General features: G+C 36.7%; 2 protein-coding genes across 2 annotated transcripts in view; one reads left to right on the top strand and one right to left on the bottom strand.

Moving 5' to 3' along the window:
- The window catches only part of LOC140148028 (HEAT repeat-containing protein 5B-like), a 123,920-nt gene extending 123,053 nt beyond the window's left edge, over window positions 1-867 (bottom strand). The window contains exon 1 of the mRNA XM_072169866.1: window positions 554-867. The gene's annotated coding sequence lies outside the window, so the exon portion shown is untranslated. The remainder of the gene's footprint in view (window positions 1-553) is intronic.
- A 5,796-nt stretch (window positions 868-6,663) lies between these two features.
- LOC140148012 (zinc finger protein-like 1 homolog) lies at window positions 6,664-16,001 on the top strand. Its single transcript, XM_072169842.1, has 6 exons — window positions 6,664-7,072; window positions 9,513-9,624; window positions 10,107-10,300; window positions 11,130-11,382; window positions 12,908-13,037; window positions 15,467-16,001. Exons 1-6 carry the CDS (start codon window positions 6,971-6,973, stop codon window positions 15,666-15,668), a joined length of 993 nt encoding a protein of 330 aa, XP_072025943.1. The 5' UTR covers window positions 6,664-6,970; the 3' UTR covers window positions 15,669-16,001.
- Window positions 16,002-16,684: the final 683 nt, after the last annotated feature.

Below are 16,684 nucleotides of genomic sequence, written 5' to 3'. Positions count from 1 at the left end.
CCATCTCAGGTCATTTTGGATGAAAATACCAAGATATTTGCTATTATTTGTCTCTTCAAGTTCAAGCTTGACTCCCATCATGTTGTAGGAAGTTACGCCTGGATTCCTCTTCCTAGTGATGCGCATGGTAGTGCATTTCGACGGGTTAAACCTCATGCCCCATGTTTCGGCCCAGTTCACCATGGTGTTAAGATCAGACTGAAGTTGGTTTTCGTCTTCGGGGGACTTGATGGTGTTGTAAACAAGACAGTCGTCTTGTTTAAAATGTGTTTTCCTGGTACCTAGATTATGTTGATCATGTTGATACGTGTTGTACAGGTATGTAAAGTTAAATTACAACTGTCTGAACTGAACTCTGCAGTGAAAGAAGGAGTCTGACATGTCTGACTGATCATGCCGCTGATGTCATTTTTCAACACACATGCATGCATGACACAATCATGAAATTGACAAGCTCAATATATGCTGCATTGGCTGTCTACTCATGTGCACTGGCTGCACACCAAAAATCCAAAAAAGCCCAATTTAGGACACATGGAATTGTAAAGTTTACCTGTGTTTATCCTTCGATTTTCAAGTAACTAATAGTTCCAGTATTTCCAATACGACATGTCTTCCATCCATCTGTGTAGAACAGTACGGAAGTAATTTACTCTCGCCCCACACAATCAGATGCAGAAAAAAATTGCGTATTTGCGTGGCGCAGTGTTTTTGTATTTTGCCTAAATTCTACTCATTTTATAGGGGTACAATTTTGTCAAATTAATTCTAATTAGATACAAAAAGAAAAAAGTACTAAATAAAACACGATTCTTGTAGAAAAATGTAACGTAAACAGCAAAAATTGTTGATTTTGGTAAATAACTTCATGCTTTATTTACTAGAAAGTGTGAGAAAATTAGGTTTTACAAGAGGGAGAGATCCTGATAAGTAATAAAATATAGGGTGTGTCAAAATGTCTACGGGTAAAAAACCAATAAAGTGGGTTATTTGTGTGGGGGTGTGGCCCGGGTTGTGTGGTCTGATCTCATATCTAAAATTACAAGTAGGCCTATGCGGTTTAAAAAAAAAAGTTAGGATAAATGGTAACATATAACCTCAAATTACTTATAATAATATTTATTTTCAAATCGGTGCAGATTAGGATAGGCCTACCGATAGGCCCACCGCGCCCTATATACTTGCTACGTGGGCAAATCCTTTTGCTCCGCCTTTGCCCCGTCTAAAAAAGTTCTGATGCTACTGGCCCTGGACTGGGAGGAAGGTAAAATGGAGCAAGCAAATGGAGGGCAATCAATTTTGACAAGTCGAGGGGGGGGGGACAAGCGATTTTGGCACACATTTATGGGGTACCTGTTAACACGCTGGAAAGGAGGGTTGTCATTTTTTTTTCTTCGGAAGAGGGGTCATGTGTTTTCTCTCCCCCATACCCATATCGTGGGCTAAACAATTTTGATGACATCCCCTTCCGTAATAGCTCCATATCTCGGGTTTAAATTTTATGACCGGCAAGGTAACTTTTAGTGGTGGGGCCGGCTTTGATGGGCAAAATTGGGTTAAAAATTAGTTACGTCTTGACTCTGTTATTGTTTAAGTAATTGGATAATACCTCATCGACTCACCTCTCCAAGCCTAAACCTTGAGTCGAATTATCACAGCAGTAGATAGCTAAAATACTTGAATTATTGCTATCAGCAGTAGATAGCTAATTCTAAATGCATTATTGCTATCAGCAGTAGATAGTAAAATGCTTGAATCAGTAGTAGGTAGCTAAAATGCTTAAATTATTGCTATCAGCAGTAGATAGTAAAATGCTTGAATTATTCGTGATTTTATTACTTGAATTATCAGCAGTTATTGTTATTACGATCAGCAATAGACAGTAAAGTACTTGCATTATTGATATCAGCAGTAGACAGTAAAATACTTGAATTATTGCTATCAGCAGTAGATACAGGGTGTCCCAAAAAAAAGAGGCCCCTCATTGCGCCCTCTTTTTCTCCTATTTCTGAAAGGTTGATTAAATATATTTTGGTATGTAAAGAAACCGTTAATCGTTAGCTTTAATAAACCAAAACAATTATTTCAATCGGCTCACAACTTTTAAAGATATGCCCTTTTGAATAAAAGTACCGGTTTTTCACTCTGTCCACGGATAGCAATTAGAGTGGTTGGGATGGCTCATGCTGTGGAGTGGCCTGCACGATCACCAGACCTCACACCACTTGATTTTTTTCCTTTGTGGCAAAATCCAAGATCTTCGCAAACATATTACTAAATGCATTCGCAAGTATCCGGCGCACAAGGATGGTACGCAACGCAATTGATGCAATGAGGACCAGGGCTGAAACCTGTATTCGCCAAAGTAGCAACCAGGTACAGGGCAGAGCAGCACAGTAAACTCATTTCAGAAGAACCAAAGACAAACCAAACAGCCTTTTACGGCTACCTTTTATCCTAAAAAGATAAATGACTTATGTTGTAAATAAAAAAAAAGAAAGCAAGAAACAACAAAGTAAGAAAGTAAGAAACATAATAAAACAAAAAAGGCAAAATAACCAAGAAAAAATAAGTAATTGCAAGTAAACCAAAAGAAGTCCCTTTCGGCATCCATTTTACCCACCAATTAATGACATTATTAACAAAATCCATTGCCCATAAACCCACCGGTACTCCTTTTCAATCTTTGAAGTAGCCAAACCTTCTCCGTGGACAGAGTGAAAAACGGGTACATTTCTTTAAAAGAGCATATCTTCAAAAGGTGTGAGCCGATTGGTATAATTGTTTTGGTTTATTAAAGCTAACAATTCAAGGTTTCTTTACATACCGTAATATATTTGATCAACTTTTCAAAAATAGGAGAAAACGAGGGTGCAATGAGGGGCCTCTTTTTGGGGAACACCCTGTGGTAAAATGCTTGAATTATTCGTGATTTTATTACTTGAATTATCAGCAGTTATTGTTATCACGATCAGCAATAGACAGTAAAGTACTTGCATTATTGCTATCAGCAGTAGATAGTAAAATACTTGAATTATTGCTATCACTGTATCAGCAGTAGATAGTAAAATACTTAATTATTGCTCTCAGCAGTAGATAGTAAAATGCTTGAATATTGCTATATGCATTAGATAGCTAAAATGCTTAAATTATTGCTTTCAGCAGCAGATAGTAAAATGCATATGCTTGAATTATTCGTGATTATATTACTTGAATCAGCAGTTATTGCTATCAGCAATTAGAGAGTAAAGTGCTTGCATTATTGCTATCAGCAGTAAATAGTAAAATACTTAATTATTGCTCTCAGCAGTAGATAGTAAAATGCTTGAATTATTGCTATCAGCAGTAGATAGTAAAATGCTTGAATTATTGCTATCAGCAGTAGATAGTAAAATACTTGAATTATTGCTATCAGCAGTAGATAGCTAATAATTATACTTGAATTATTGCTATCATCAGTTGATAGTAAAATGCTTGAACTATTGATATCAGCAGTAGATAGTTAAATACTTGAATTATTGATATCAGCAGTAGACAGTAAAATGCTTAAATTATTGCTATCAGCAGTTGATAGTAAAATACTTAAATTATTGCTATCAGCAGTTGATAGTAAAATGCTTGAATTATTGCTATCATCAGTTGATAGTAAAATGCTTAAATCATTGCTATGCAGCAGTAGATAGTAAAATACTTGAACTATTGATATCAGAAGTAGATAGTAAAATGCTTGCATTATTGCTATCAGCAGTAGATAGTTAAATACTTGAATTATTGATATCAGCAGTAGATAGCAAAAAATTCTTGAATTATTGCTATCAGCAGTAGATAGTAAAATGCTTGAATTATTGATATCAGCAGTAGATAGCTAAAATGCTTAAATTATTGCTATCAGCAGTAGATAGTGAAATGCTTGAACTATTGCTATCAGCATGCAGTCGATAGCTAATATACTTGAATCATTGCTATCAGCAGTTGATAGTAAAATGCTTGAACTGTTGCTATCAGCAGTAGATAGCTAAAATGCTTTATTGCTATCAGCAGTAGATAGAAAAATACTTGAATTATTCGTGATTTTATTACTTATTTTATTTACAAATTTAGCAATTTAGTCTATTCAAAATAACAAATTTTAATCTTAGATTCTTAATGAAGAGAGAACACATTATCATAATTATGGAAAACTTCTTCATAAGTCTTATGGGGAATTGTCTTTGAAAACACCAATATGGCAATATCAAGATTGATGACTTAGCCCTTAAAAATTTGATTATGATCGATTGTTTGTCAGAAGCTGATAGCTGGAAATATCTTCAGCTCAAAAATCACATTTTAATCTCAAAATTACCAAGTCACTAATTGATCTAATTGACTAATACTGCATGAGCAGTAGTGAGCAATAGGCTACCGGTATATTATTAGACTTCTCCGTAGTCCACTTGCCCATTTTGCATACTCTGGCTATTACATTTAAGCATAAAACACTGATTTGTATTAATTTGTGTGCAATTGATAGATTTTCACATCTGATATTTTCAGTCGAAGGCACCATACTCCCTCTGTTTGTTAGCTTCCCAATTTTTACTCGGGCTTTCGCGATCAATAAACTGGTAGATTCCAAAATCAGAATTGTTTAGTATTGAAGTGAGCCATTATAATTATGCAAGATATTTTTCATTCAATACCGGTAACTTTTATTGTCACTAATCATCTAATTATATAAACTCTTTATGACCATTTTACTATTGAACACTTTAAAGCCTTAATGTACGATCTTATAATATGAAATTGGTTAATTTTTTTCAAACCTGATTTTTTTGCATATTTGTAATGTTTACATATGTCCCAACTTGCACCTAAATGGAATCGGCCAAATTTGATGTCTTTGTAGGTCAACAGAGCAAAAGTTTGACATATTATCATAATTTAAAAATTATGATAATATGTCCTCCCATAGAACTGCATGTTAAATGACCAGTGCAGTTTCTTTCACTTTACCTTGTTATTTCAACCTAAAATGGACAACAACCCTTCTCGTCAGTTATTAATAATATTATTTCAACACTTTGAGTAAATACATACACAATTCTTTTATAAAGCGCCGTTACATCTAGACCACAGCGCATAAACAAATTCAAAGCATAAACACAATATAACAAAACAATGTGAGCAATAAAACAGTTAACTTTTGGGAAGAGATATGACTTCAGTAATTTCTTGAAGACTGGTAATGAGTTTGCAGTACGAATGGTGATGGGTAAATTGTTCCACAGTCCAGGAGCAGTCAAAGAAAAGGCTTTATTTGCCGCAGAATGGAGAGATTTGGCATTGAACTTATGTACAGTAAGCCGTGTTGTATCTGAAGCAGAGCGAAGTCCGATACGTGATTGATGGTAAGGTGTGAAACAAGAAGCTAAATAACCTGGAGCATGTCCATTTAAGCATTTAAACACATAGGCCTACAGAACTTACTTTGAAATTGATGCGTTCTTTTACAGGCAGCCAGATGAGCCAGTGGAGTTGTTTTAAAAACGGAGTCGCGTGATCGGATTTAGATGCAGAAAAAATGAGTTTTGCACCCCAATTTTGAAGGCGCTGAAGTCTGTCAATATATATAGGTTGTGTTTGCTCCCAGCAAAAGAGCATTTCCGTAATCCAGTCTGGACAAAATAAGTGATCTAATAAAATAAGTAAAGAATAACAAAATAAAAATTTTACGGAAATCGTACATTAAGGCTTTAAAGCCATATTATAACATTTGCTGTTGAGGACGCCCTCACTGATTTTTTAAAATTCATTTTTTTACACAATTATATTGTACGTTATTAAACCAATATACCCTGCAAAAATCAAGACTCTAGGTGCTGTAGTTTTGTCAAAATCCGATATTTTGAATAAAGCGCCGGAACCGGCGTCTTATTATTACGATGGAATTATTAGTCGAACGCATACACGATGTTCATAACACACAGTGCGGGACGGTGATCTACACAACAAAGGGTCGTACCATAATCTGACCGAAGGAGTGGTACGTATTGGCGACATAAACGCGCTGGTAGTAAATTCCAATTTTCTTTGCTTTGACGTAGTTGTTCGGCTCAAAAATAAAAGGGGATATAAATAAAAAAAAAAACTAACATTTTATGTCAAAGAAATGCTAATCTATTTTGTATGATAATGTTATAATATTGCTTTAACTGTAACATGATAAACATAATTTTGAGTTCAACGAAATGCGTTCATCATGATTAAATAATAATATATATTTTATCAAAATTCGACTATGGCATAGTCTAGTACCGGGTATATCATAAGCTAAATAGGCCTATATAAATTAGGGGTTCATTCATATATTTTCATGACTAAACGTTGTTTATGCCCTCGGGCTAAAGCCCTCGGGCATAAACAATCGTTTAGTCATGAAAATATATGAATGAACCCCTAATTTAATTCAACTTTTCAATGCAAACAACGAACCAAAAATGGACAAAACACAAAACAAAGAAAAACATGCAAAAAAAAAAAAGCTCACTCTCGTACGCTCATTCACAAAAGAGATCAAACACCAATAATCCAGAGCTATCCAGTATGTCATAATAATAATTTGCTTTGGATCACCCTGAATTAAATCCTTTGATTTACAGGTATTCCTCCCTATGAAAAAAAAGCCCAATGACAATTTCGGCTACGTGTTCGGGATTTCGTAGCAAGTGAATGGGCGGATACAACATTGTTTATCACTGTTTTCACTGTTTTTGATTCTTTGATTAACTTCTTGTTTTTCCTGTTGAGTTGAGACAAAATATATTTACTTACTGAGTACGTTTTTTCGTAATCCAGCTTAAAAATACGAACATATCGAACGAGAGCGATTGTTGTTCGTTTGACAACTGCAACACGAACTTGTTGACATCAGTTGGACCGGGCAGTTGGACCAAACTTTTTTACAACACGCGTGTAAAAGAGTCAAAATATGGGTTTATGTAAATGTCCAAAACGGAAGGTGACCAATTTATTTTGTTTTGAACACCGAGTCAACGTATGCGAGCACTGTCTTGTGGCTAACCATCCAAAGGTAAGTGAGAGTAGTCACAATTTATTATTATGCACTTTCAGTTTCTCACGCGTTTGAACGGGAATTGGATTGCGTACTTTTTCGATGTCTAGTGAGCAAATTTCTTCAATATTTTGAGAAAATGATGTCAAATTTTCTTTTCTATATTGTTTGGTAATAATGTCTTTTGCCAATAGTATGTTTAAAGTTGTAATTTTGTGTTTTTGATCGCAAAGATCGGATATTTTCGTTCGATTCAATTCTGAACCCTTCGCAAGGGTGCCGATTTCAGCAGAACTTTGACGATAATTTTGCCTTTTGGACACTAAAATGCATTCGATCCTTAATTTTGTTTCAACCGAGTCTTAAATTAGCAAGCACAATAAGGTTGGTACCACTTTTATATATATACATTGATAAAATTTTAAAGATTTTTTTTCAAGTTTCTAACCGGCGCAAATCGTTAAGTGTGTATTTCCATTGACATCCAAAATGATGTAAGCCAGTCCTTAATATACATAGGTACGGCGTATATAGGACTGGCAAGCGAGTCTAAGTGAGAGCACATCAATTCATATTCATTCATGAATTACATTAATTGCAATAGGGGGGGGAGTTGTATAATTGAAGACCGAGTTAAAGCCATATTATCAGGCGGCGGATGACATAATAGAGAGAGACGGCAAAACTGCTTAGCCGTATGGCACTTTCCATACAATTGGAACACGGAAGTAAATCGGATCTGAATTTCGCAGCTGCCGTGATCACTGGTCCGCGCCGTTCAATTTACACACTGAGTGATCGGAGCCTGAAGCAACACAGCAAATTTCGGCGACTCTCACCCAGTAATTAGGTATGAGAGGCAAATCTCAGTTAACACATTTGCTAGTCAGCCAAAATGGCCTAAACCGGGGCCCAAACACAAAATATACATAAAAATTTAAAAGAACAGCTAGCTCAAGGAAACCAATATGTTGTCTATACTTCACTTGACCCAAATATATTATTTGAACAATTGATACAAACTTGTTGCCATCGGACGCAAACTAGTCTTTTTAATTCGGTCTTCAATTATAGTATAATTTCTGCAAATTTCGAATGTTTGAGGACTTGAAGTTGTATTATCTGTTGCAAGGATAAGGTTCCTTTGATGCGCGCAACATCAAGCATGTGCATAGGACCTTGTGGAAAACATTGTACAGATATATAATGTTTTGCAGATTTCCTTAATTACAAATTAAAGCGTGCACTACTAACCGTTCAGCGCGTATTATTTTGCACACGGTCCTATACAAGCTTGACGTCGCCTGCATACGCGAGGACAAATACTTGAAAGAACCTTGCAAAACATTAAACATGTGCTGGCTAATTTTTGATCTTCTTTATAATATTAATATTATTACTTGTACATGTAACAAAGCAGCAAATTGACCACAAAATTCTCACACTCTCCTACAAGCATAGATTAATAAACACACAGATTGGAATTTTCCATGCCTGTGCCCTCTAAGCGTACCAGGTACTCAAATTCAGCTGGTGCCAGTACAGCGTTCATTATGTGTACAATGTACGCTCACGCTATTTGGCGCTATTTTTTAGTTTGCTCATACGGTACCTGACTTAGCGTCGATCCCCATAGGCAAGATGCCATGATTCCGCGGTATGCCTACAAGGCACCCCACAACCAGGCTCCATCAGATATTTCCAACATGCTCCAGAACAGAGATCGCTTGCTTCTACCTCCTGTTCAGCCCAGAACCAAATCATGGGTTTCTCACATCATTTCCAGTGTACATGTACATACATGTACATGTATGCCCAATACCTGTGGAACAAACTACTGGTGCACAATATAATGTACTTTTGAAACATTCAAGAAATTAAAATTATGTATGTCAACAGGGTTAGAATTATGGCTAACATGAAGGTGTCCAATTAGACACCTTACAGGGACTTTCTTTTGGAATTTGCAGGAGAGCATTAAATGGCTCTTCTGGAGCCTTCAAGGAGAGCTGTTTAGAGCATTTACAATAGAATGTAAGGAGAGCTAAAAATCACTCTCCCATATCAGATTTAAGGAGAGCAGTAGAGAGCAATTGCTCTTGCTCTCCTCAAAAGGCAGTCCCTGACTTTAGTTTTAACAGAAAGTCCAAAAGTTTAGGGTTTGTCACAAAGTTTGGGGGCCCAGACACATAAATTATGCAAGTTAGTGCTGAGAACTAAGGGGTCCAATCAAAACAAACCCCTTATGTAACAGAAAGTCCAAAAGTTGGGCTGTCACAAAATTGTAGTGGTCCATGTCACAAAATATTGAGGTTCCTTAGACCACCAAATCCAGGTTAGTGCCAACTGGCCTGACTCTGATCAGCAGTACACTGTTCAGGCTCCAGGGGAAAGAGCACATAATATGAATGCTTTTACAGTACATCATGTATGACATTTGATTTTTGTTTATTTTCAGTGTATAGTGAAGTCTTACCTACAGTGGTTACAAGATAGTGACTACAGCACCAAATGTACATTGTGCAATAATCAACTTGAAGATAATGAAGTAGTTAGATTAATTTGTTATGGTGAGTATTAAAAAAACAACACCTTGCTAAAAAAAATCAATGTGTATACAAGTGTGTATGTGTAGTAGGGCTGTTTTCTACAAGGCTGTTGCCAACAATAAATTGTTGACAAAGCAATTTACTTGATTGTCGACAAGCATGGACCAAAAAGCTAGTTATAGAGGTACTTTCAACTTCTTTCCAAAATGAGGATGTGGCAAATGGGTTTTACAAGACAGTTTTGTACAGGCTGGCCGGCTCCCATGAAGTGAGACACTTTGGATGTTTATTTCTTGTTTCTGAATCGGCTTATGAACACAAAAGTTGTTTCATTGTGCAAGAAAGATGCATTAGAATTTTGAAGGAAAAAAAATGGCCAAAAGTGAGGAAAATAATCGACATGCACTAATGAACATCCCCTCCGTATTGTATACTGAATGAAATTTGGAATTGAAAACTGATTGTACTTTGTCTGATACTTGATCTGATTTCATTAATTTCAGATGTGTTCCACTGGATGTGCCTCAACGATTATGCCAAACAACTTCCCTCACACACGGCTCCTGCCGGCTACACATGTCCATCTTGCAACACCGGCGTGTTTCCACCGAGCAACATGGTATCACCGGTAGCGCAGAGTCTTAGAGAGATGCTATCCAAAGTGAACTGGGCAAGAGCTGGCTTAGGTTTACCATTGGTATGTATTTAAAAGTTAGAAGACAATGTCAACAAAATAACTGGTCTCATCTCCAAGGCCTAGTTCAATATGTACTATTCAACACAATATAGCGCAAACTTTGACCTCAAGTTGGGTTAGTCCATGTAGGAGTTTCTGTGTCAAACACATGCAAAGGTCATTATATGAATGTGGAAGTATATTTAGGGTTATTTCACTTTATAGTAGGAAATCAGTACAGAAAATTTGAAATAGAAGAAATGCATTATGGGAAGTGTAAGATACCTTCTTTGTGGTACAACCAAACTTTATGAACATTGTGAGTCATCCAGTAAAAGTAGAGAATAGACAGAAATATGTAGGCCCATAACTAGGGGGGTAAGGGGGTGGACACCCCCAAAGTCACCAAAGGCCAAAAGAGTCCCCTTTTTTGACCCAAAAAGTCCCATTTGCAAGCACAGTAGCACGCGAAAAAATAGGATTTTTTTATGCCTTTTTGGTCAAAAAAGGTCGACATTTTTGAAAAAGGTCCTCTTTTATCAACATCTGCCCCCAGTCCACTTTTTCAAAATCAGCCCCCCCCCCAAATAAATCCTGGTTACGGGCCTGGAAATATAATAAAATTCTGGACTTGCCAAAGATTTTTTTTTCAGTATAAACATAACTGAAAAAATCATTTGTGAGTCCAGAATATGATTCATATTTTTGTCTGACCAAACAGAGTGGTCAAGTTCATTTGTAATTGATTGTTTCCAGCGATATGGGAATTGTCATATCTCAGTTGGGAAATCAAAATTTTAAGGAACTTATAGCATAATTATTGATGAGAATTGGCCTTGTGTTTTTACAGATAGAAGAACCACACAGTCACCACTCAGAACCCAACGGTCATGCCCACATTGAGGAGCTTCATTACCACTCTCAAGACCAGTCAACTCCTATATCAGAGACAGTTGTCCCTGTATCGTCATCATCATCAGAAGTAGCCACACACAGAAGCATGTTAGGTCAGTCAAGCGGAGTGCAACCAAGAGCTGTTAGTAGCAGTAGTAGTAGCACAAACACAGATGTAGGGAAAACACATACAAGGACAGATATACCAGGTAAGGTTGATTTGTGGGAGCACACCACCATAAGATTCCGCGGTCAAAAAAGTGCAACCCCGTAAATAGTCCCTGTAGAACGTAGAAATTGAGTTTATTTGTTTCATTTGCTGCTAACATGTGTCTGAGATGACGTTTTTTGACGCCATATTAAAACGGGTGGTTCCGATGAAAATTATGTGCAGAAAAAAATGAGTTTAAATCTGTTCTGGTGGACAAATCGTGCAAATTATGTATGAATGTAAAATCCCAAGAATTGAGTGTTCAACAGCTTAGAAATCATTGGGTGGGGTAAAAATGTCAAATTTTCGAACAACTTGTCAGAGATTTTTTAACTAAACTCAACCAATAAAGTATCGAAACGATTATAGATGGTCAAATATATCGGGAACTGAAATATATAGCAAAAACTTTTTTAATGTATATAAAGCGCAACTTTCTCCTGCGCATTTTGATACCTCTTTTGTTGCTCTACGATATCATTTAGTCGAGTTATGGGCGCCTGAGTGGCTTCAAGTCAGATTTTAAAAGTTGTACTTAGCTCCTATTCAAGCCAAATGCGTTGTACTGTAACCAATAAATGACCATTGCTTTTGTCCGCCAAATTCAAATGAGTGTGTGTGATGGTGGGCACACCAAGTATTGAAATGTCAGCAGAAAGAGTTCATGAGATAAGTCAGAGATAAGTAAAGGGTAGCAAGTATTGAAGTTGGAAGTCGAAGGAGTAAAATAAAGTAAAGTTCATGGTTAAGTAAACAGAGCACATCTTGATTTTTGTGTGTGTGTACACGAGAACGATTTGGCTTGAATAGGAGCTAAGTGCAACTTTCAAAATCCGACTTGAAGCCACTCAAGCGCCCATAACTCGACCAAATGATATTGTAGAGCAACAAAAGAGGTATCAAAATGTGCAGGAGAAAGCTGCGCTTTATAAAGATTAAATAAGTTTTTGCTATATATTCATTTCCCGATATATCTGACCATCTATAATCGTTTCGATACTTTATTGGTTGAGTTTATGTTCCAAAGAAGATAAAGCTTGATAAATTGATTATCAGTTATTTTGGGGATTCTTTTTTGCGTGTATTTCAATGGGAAGCGTTATGGTGGTGTATCCCCCTGTGGTCTGGATGAATTCAATGGTAACATAATATAAATACTATTAGGACAAAAATGATAGTAAGTACTAAAACAAATAATATAATGTTCAGATTCTGTGATATATTTGTGTGAAAAATGTCAGTCAACATTCTTTCCCACCACTTTTTTTTTGCAACCAACAATTGTCAAGAAAAAGTATACTTGGCCATAAATCATGTTGCATCTCAATGCTTACTTTGATTTTGATTAATTTAGTTTTGATTGTCTGGTCTCAATTTTCAATGTAGTATTGTAGATTGTCATAGAAACTGCCGCCATTATTTTTTTAGGGATCAATAAATAGATTCCAACTTCCAAGAGTTTTATCAAAATGCAATATGTGAAATTTTTTTTTTAAATATCTCTTGTATTTGTTTTTGTACAGCACAAGCTCCACATAAAAGATATGATTCCAATAAAGATGATGAAGAAACAATAGTAGATATTATACATGACCACGATGAGGATAAGTACAAGAGAAGAAGTGCTCTGCATTGGTTTGCAAGGTGGTTCAAGTAAGTCTAAATACTCTGCATTGGGCTATGCCAGTTGAAATCCATACACCCCTATGGGAGACTTCATCTTAGTGTAAATTTCAAATGAGGTTACCTGAATGGGTGACTCCATTTGAAATCTACACTCCCTGTGTGGGAGATTAAGGTCATGTCTTCCACAAGGGGTGTAATGATTTCAATTGGAATAGCCCACTATTATACTCTCTCTGGATTTGATTATGTGATGGTTAATGCTATGCATGCTAGCCATTGGCTTCAACATAAGAAGTCCCAAGTTTTGAGATATTTTCTCAAAATATCAAGAGCTAGTTTAGGAACCGGTGAACCAATACTAGGCTTTTTTGTACTCATTTTAATGCATTTTTCATGCCGATTCCAAATATGGTCATGACAATTCACATTTCTGAAATTTTTGATTTTTAAATTTTTTTTAAAAACTTGTCATCTGCAGTCGACACCCGCGTGAAGAGAGTTAATGCCCATATCATACTAGCGAACATAGCAATCTATAGTGTGTCTTGTCTCAAGTTGAGAGTAACGCCATGTTGGATTTCGCAGTGGCAGATTCAAATTGTGCCTGCTAACGTAATTCCGCAGGGCATATACACACGTGTTGAAGGGCGATTGTTTGCTGGCGATTCAAATCTGCCACTGCAAAATCCAACATGGTGTTACTCTCAACTTGAGATGAGACACACTAAAGAGACAAATCTAGGATTGCCTGTAATTTTCTGTCTATGGGTATGAACGTGGTTCAGCAGTTTAAATGTTTGTGATGATTTCGTTCATTTAAAACAACAGGAATGACCTCACAAAAGTGACTTTATTTTTTCTCTAATTTCAGTTCTGATGGCAACATTTTTAAAATCTAATAATGCCGCAGTTATTGATAAGCAAAATTACTCTGCAATTCAACTCAGACATATTAGAAGTGGTTTGCAGTAAAGACAATACCTGTTTACATTTTTCTTGATTTCTTGTTTGTACCACACAGGTGCAGAAAAGACAAATCAAGACAAGTTGGTTGTTCGTCCACTATGAAACTTGTAGTCATATCCCTTGTAGTCATGGCTCTCATTACCTTTGTAGTCATCTTCATTCAAACAGGGAGATCATGGGCTGACACAGACCCATTTCTAGATCCTATGGCGAATCCTAATATAAGAATAGAGAGGGTCGAGGTAGACCCACTCTCAGATCCAGTCGAAAATAGTATCAGGGCACATTTAGCAAAGGAAAAAAAAGTTGACCAGCTACGTGACCTAATGAATGACTTCAACCTCCACATGGTTGGGGATAAGTCGGATAATGCTGGTCCACTCGGATAAGACCCATGGCATAATGCAGTACCACTAGTTTTGTATTTTTACAGCATCAGTTCCATATGTATCCATATCTATTGCCATTTACCATAACATTGAGAGCTTGTAGCTCTAGCTGTTGACCCGTTGTATGGCTCTGCCTTCCTATTCTTAAAGAGGTTTTCCATACAAGTACATGCACAAGTTGCATGTAGAATCTTATTTTGAGATCTGTGCAAAAGGGTCTAAAGGAAGGGGAAGTACACAGACTTGAATTTGACACAATATAGAGCTATCAATGAACTGAGAATCATCATCACATTACAACCATGAAATCATCATGAGAAAACATCTATGCTCTATTACATCCAATGTTGCTTGCACAGGTGCACCCTCTCTACTCAGGAGGCTCTATTATCAGAAGATCCACATTTCAGAAAACTCGCTAGTCAGAAGCTCTGCTGCTCAAAAAGCCTGTAAGGCCTGCTATAGGCAAAATATCTAATTGTTGATGATGAGAGGATGTACCTTCTGCATCAGCGTATTTTTTTGGAACATAATCACATGACCTACAAGACTAAGCCTTGACCTTGCCTAGCAACGACCACATTCAAAGCTGTGTTTGCGCCGTAAGCGTGTGATATATAAGTGTAGTATGCAAGATGCAAATATCTGTGTGTACCCAAGATGGCTCTCATGATCGAAAATTAGATATTTTGCCTATAGTCAGAATTGTCTTTGTAACATGCCTTCTGAATTTTGAATAACAGGTTCTTTGTTTGGTGTAATTGCAGAATATAGTCCGCCCCCTAACCATAACCCTAATGAGGACTAGATACTACAATTACATCTTTTGTTTTATTATATTCAAAAGTCCCCGCAACATGTTTTTTTGACTGATGAGTGAACCCATCTTTGGCGGGCAGTTGCATGTGGTATAAAAAAAGAGATTAAAGAGACAGCACAGAGACAAAGAAGATTAATCACCTTTGATGAGTCTAGTCAAATAGACAATCACAACATTGATTATGTAATAGATCAATTTGGTTCTCACATCATGGTCGATCAATAATTACTCATGCCATAATAACACTCATTCTTTTCATATGTCTTCTCATTCCACCCCAGGTCCAGAACAAGCAAATCAAGACAAGTGGACAGCTCCTCCCCGATGAAACGCTTTGCTATCATCTTCATCTTTGGGGTCATCGCTTTCTTCACGCTAGTCGTCATCTTCACACAAGTAGGCCGATCATCGGCTAACGCTGATCCATTCCTAGACCCTATGGCTAATCCTAATATCAGAATAGGACGAGGTAGTAGACTCTGAACTTTATGAGGTATATGATAATGCGGCACAAGGTGTAGGGCCAGTATCGATTTACCAATGTGTAGCTTTTGTCAGATTGGCTCCTGACAAATTTTCAAAAGTATATATCTGCTGGAAGCCTTTGAACCAAGCTGTAACATGTTGGAATTTGTACATCAAATTTACAGTTGTGAGACAACTTTCACATTGTGGTACAAAATTGTGATACCGCCTGCATCGACACACCATATTTGTTGTCAAAACTGTACAGTTGCACCCTAAATTCAATAGTGAAGTACAGTTTTGCGTCACAAGTTGAAAAGAAATATTTTGTGGCAGGGCCCTCGACAGCTGGCCCAGACCGGGTGGTTAGATGAAATTTGAGGGCTATTTTTTTAATGAATGGGTAAAAATTTGTCCACCGAAGTGGTCCTCCATAAAGGCCATTGTACTAACTTTTGGCATTCGTTTGTCACTCAGCCATGGGCCATCCAAGGTCAGAGGATGTGGACCCTCTCCCTCTTATACTTTCCCATTTGAGGTTGTGTTGGCTGCTGGTATGTAGTTGCTGTTCACCATGCTGAAGGGAAGCTGTATGTTGGTGTATATGTATTTACAGTCACACACCACTTGTTAGCTTCGAAGCTGTTTGTGGTAAAAAAGTTGACATTGTGTACTTTTGTTGTGGTGCTTCCAAGTAACATGATTAAATAAGTTTTTGTCAAAAAATTATTTCGGTAAGGGAAATTGTCGAGGCAAAGTGGGTGAAAATCGGGGTTTCCTATTGAACTTTGTTACCTGTTAAAAATATTGAACCTCCACATTGATAATAGTAAAGAAGAAAGTAAAGAAAGTACTGATTCCTATTTCTGCCAGTGTTGCAGTCAAATATGAGTAAGTCCTCAGGAAACTTGTTTTGATTGTGACACTGGTGGTAATAAAAATAAAAATTTTGCCAATAAAGAATCTGTATACATCTCTGACATGGTCACATCACCCTTTATGATTAATATTTATATAAAAGTAAGCAAATAGCT

The sequence above is a fragment of the Amphiura filiformis genome, chromosome 1, assembly GCF_039555335.1.
Source record: "Amphiura filiformis chromosome 1, Afil_fr2py, whole genome shotgun sequence".
Taxonomy (NCBI): domain Eukaryota; kingdom Metazoa; phylum Echinodermata; class Ophiuroidea; order Amphilepidida; family Amphiuridae; genus Amphiura; species Amphiura filiformis.
Note: the sequence above shows the minus strand (reverse complement) of the source record. Positions and strands in the feature narration are given on the sequence as shown.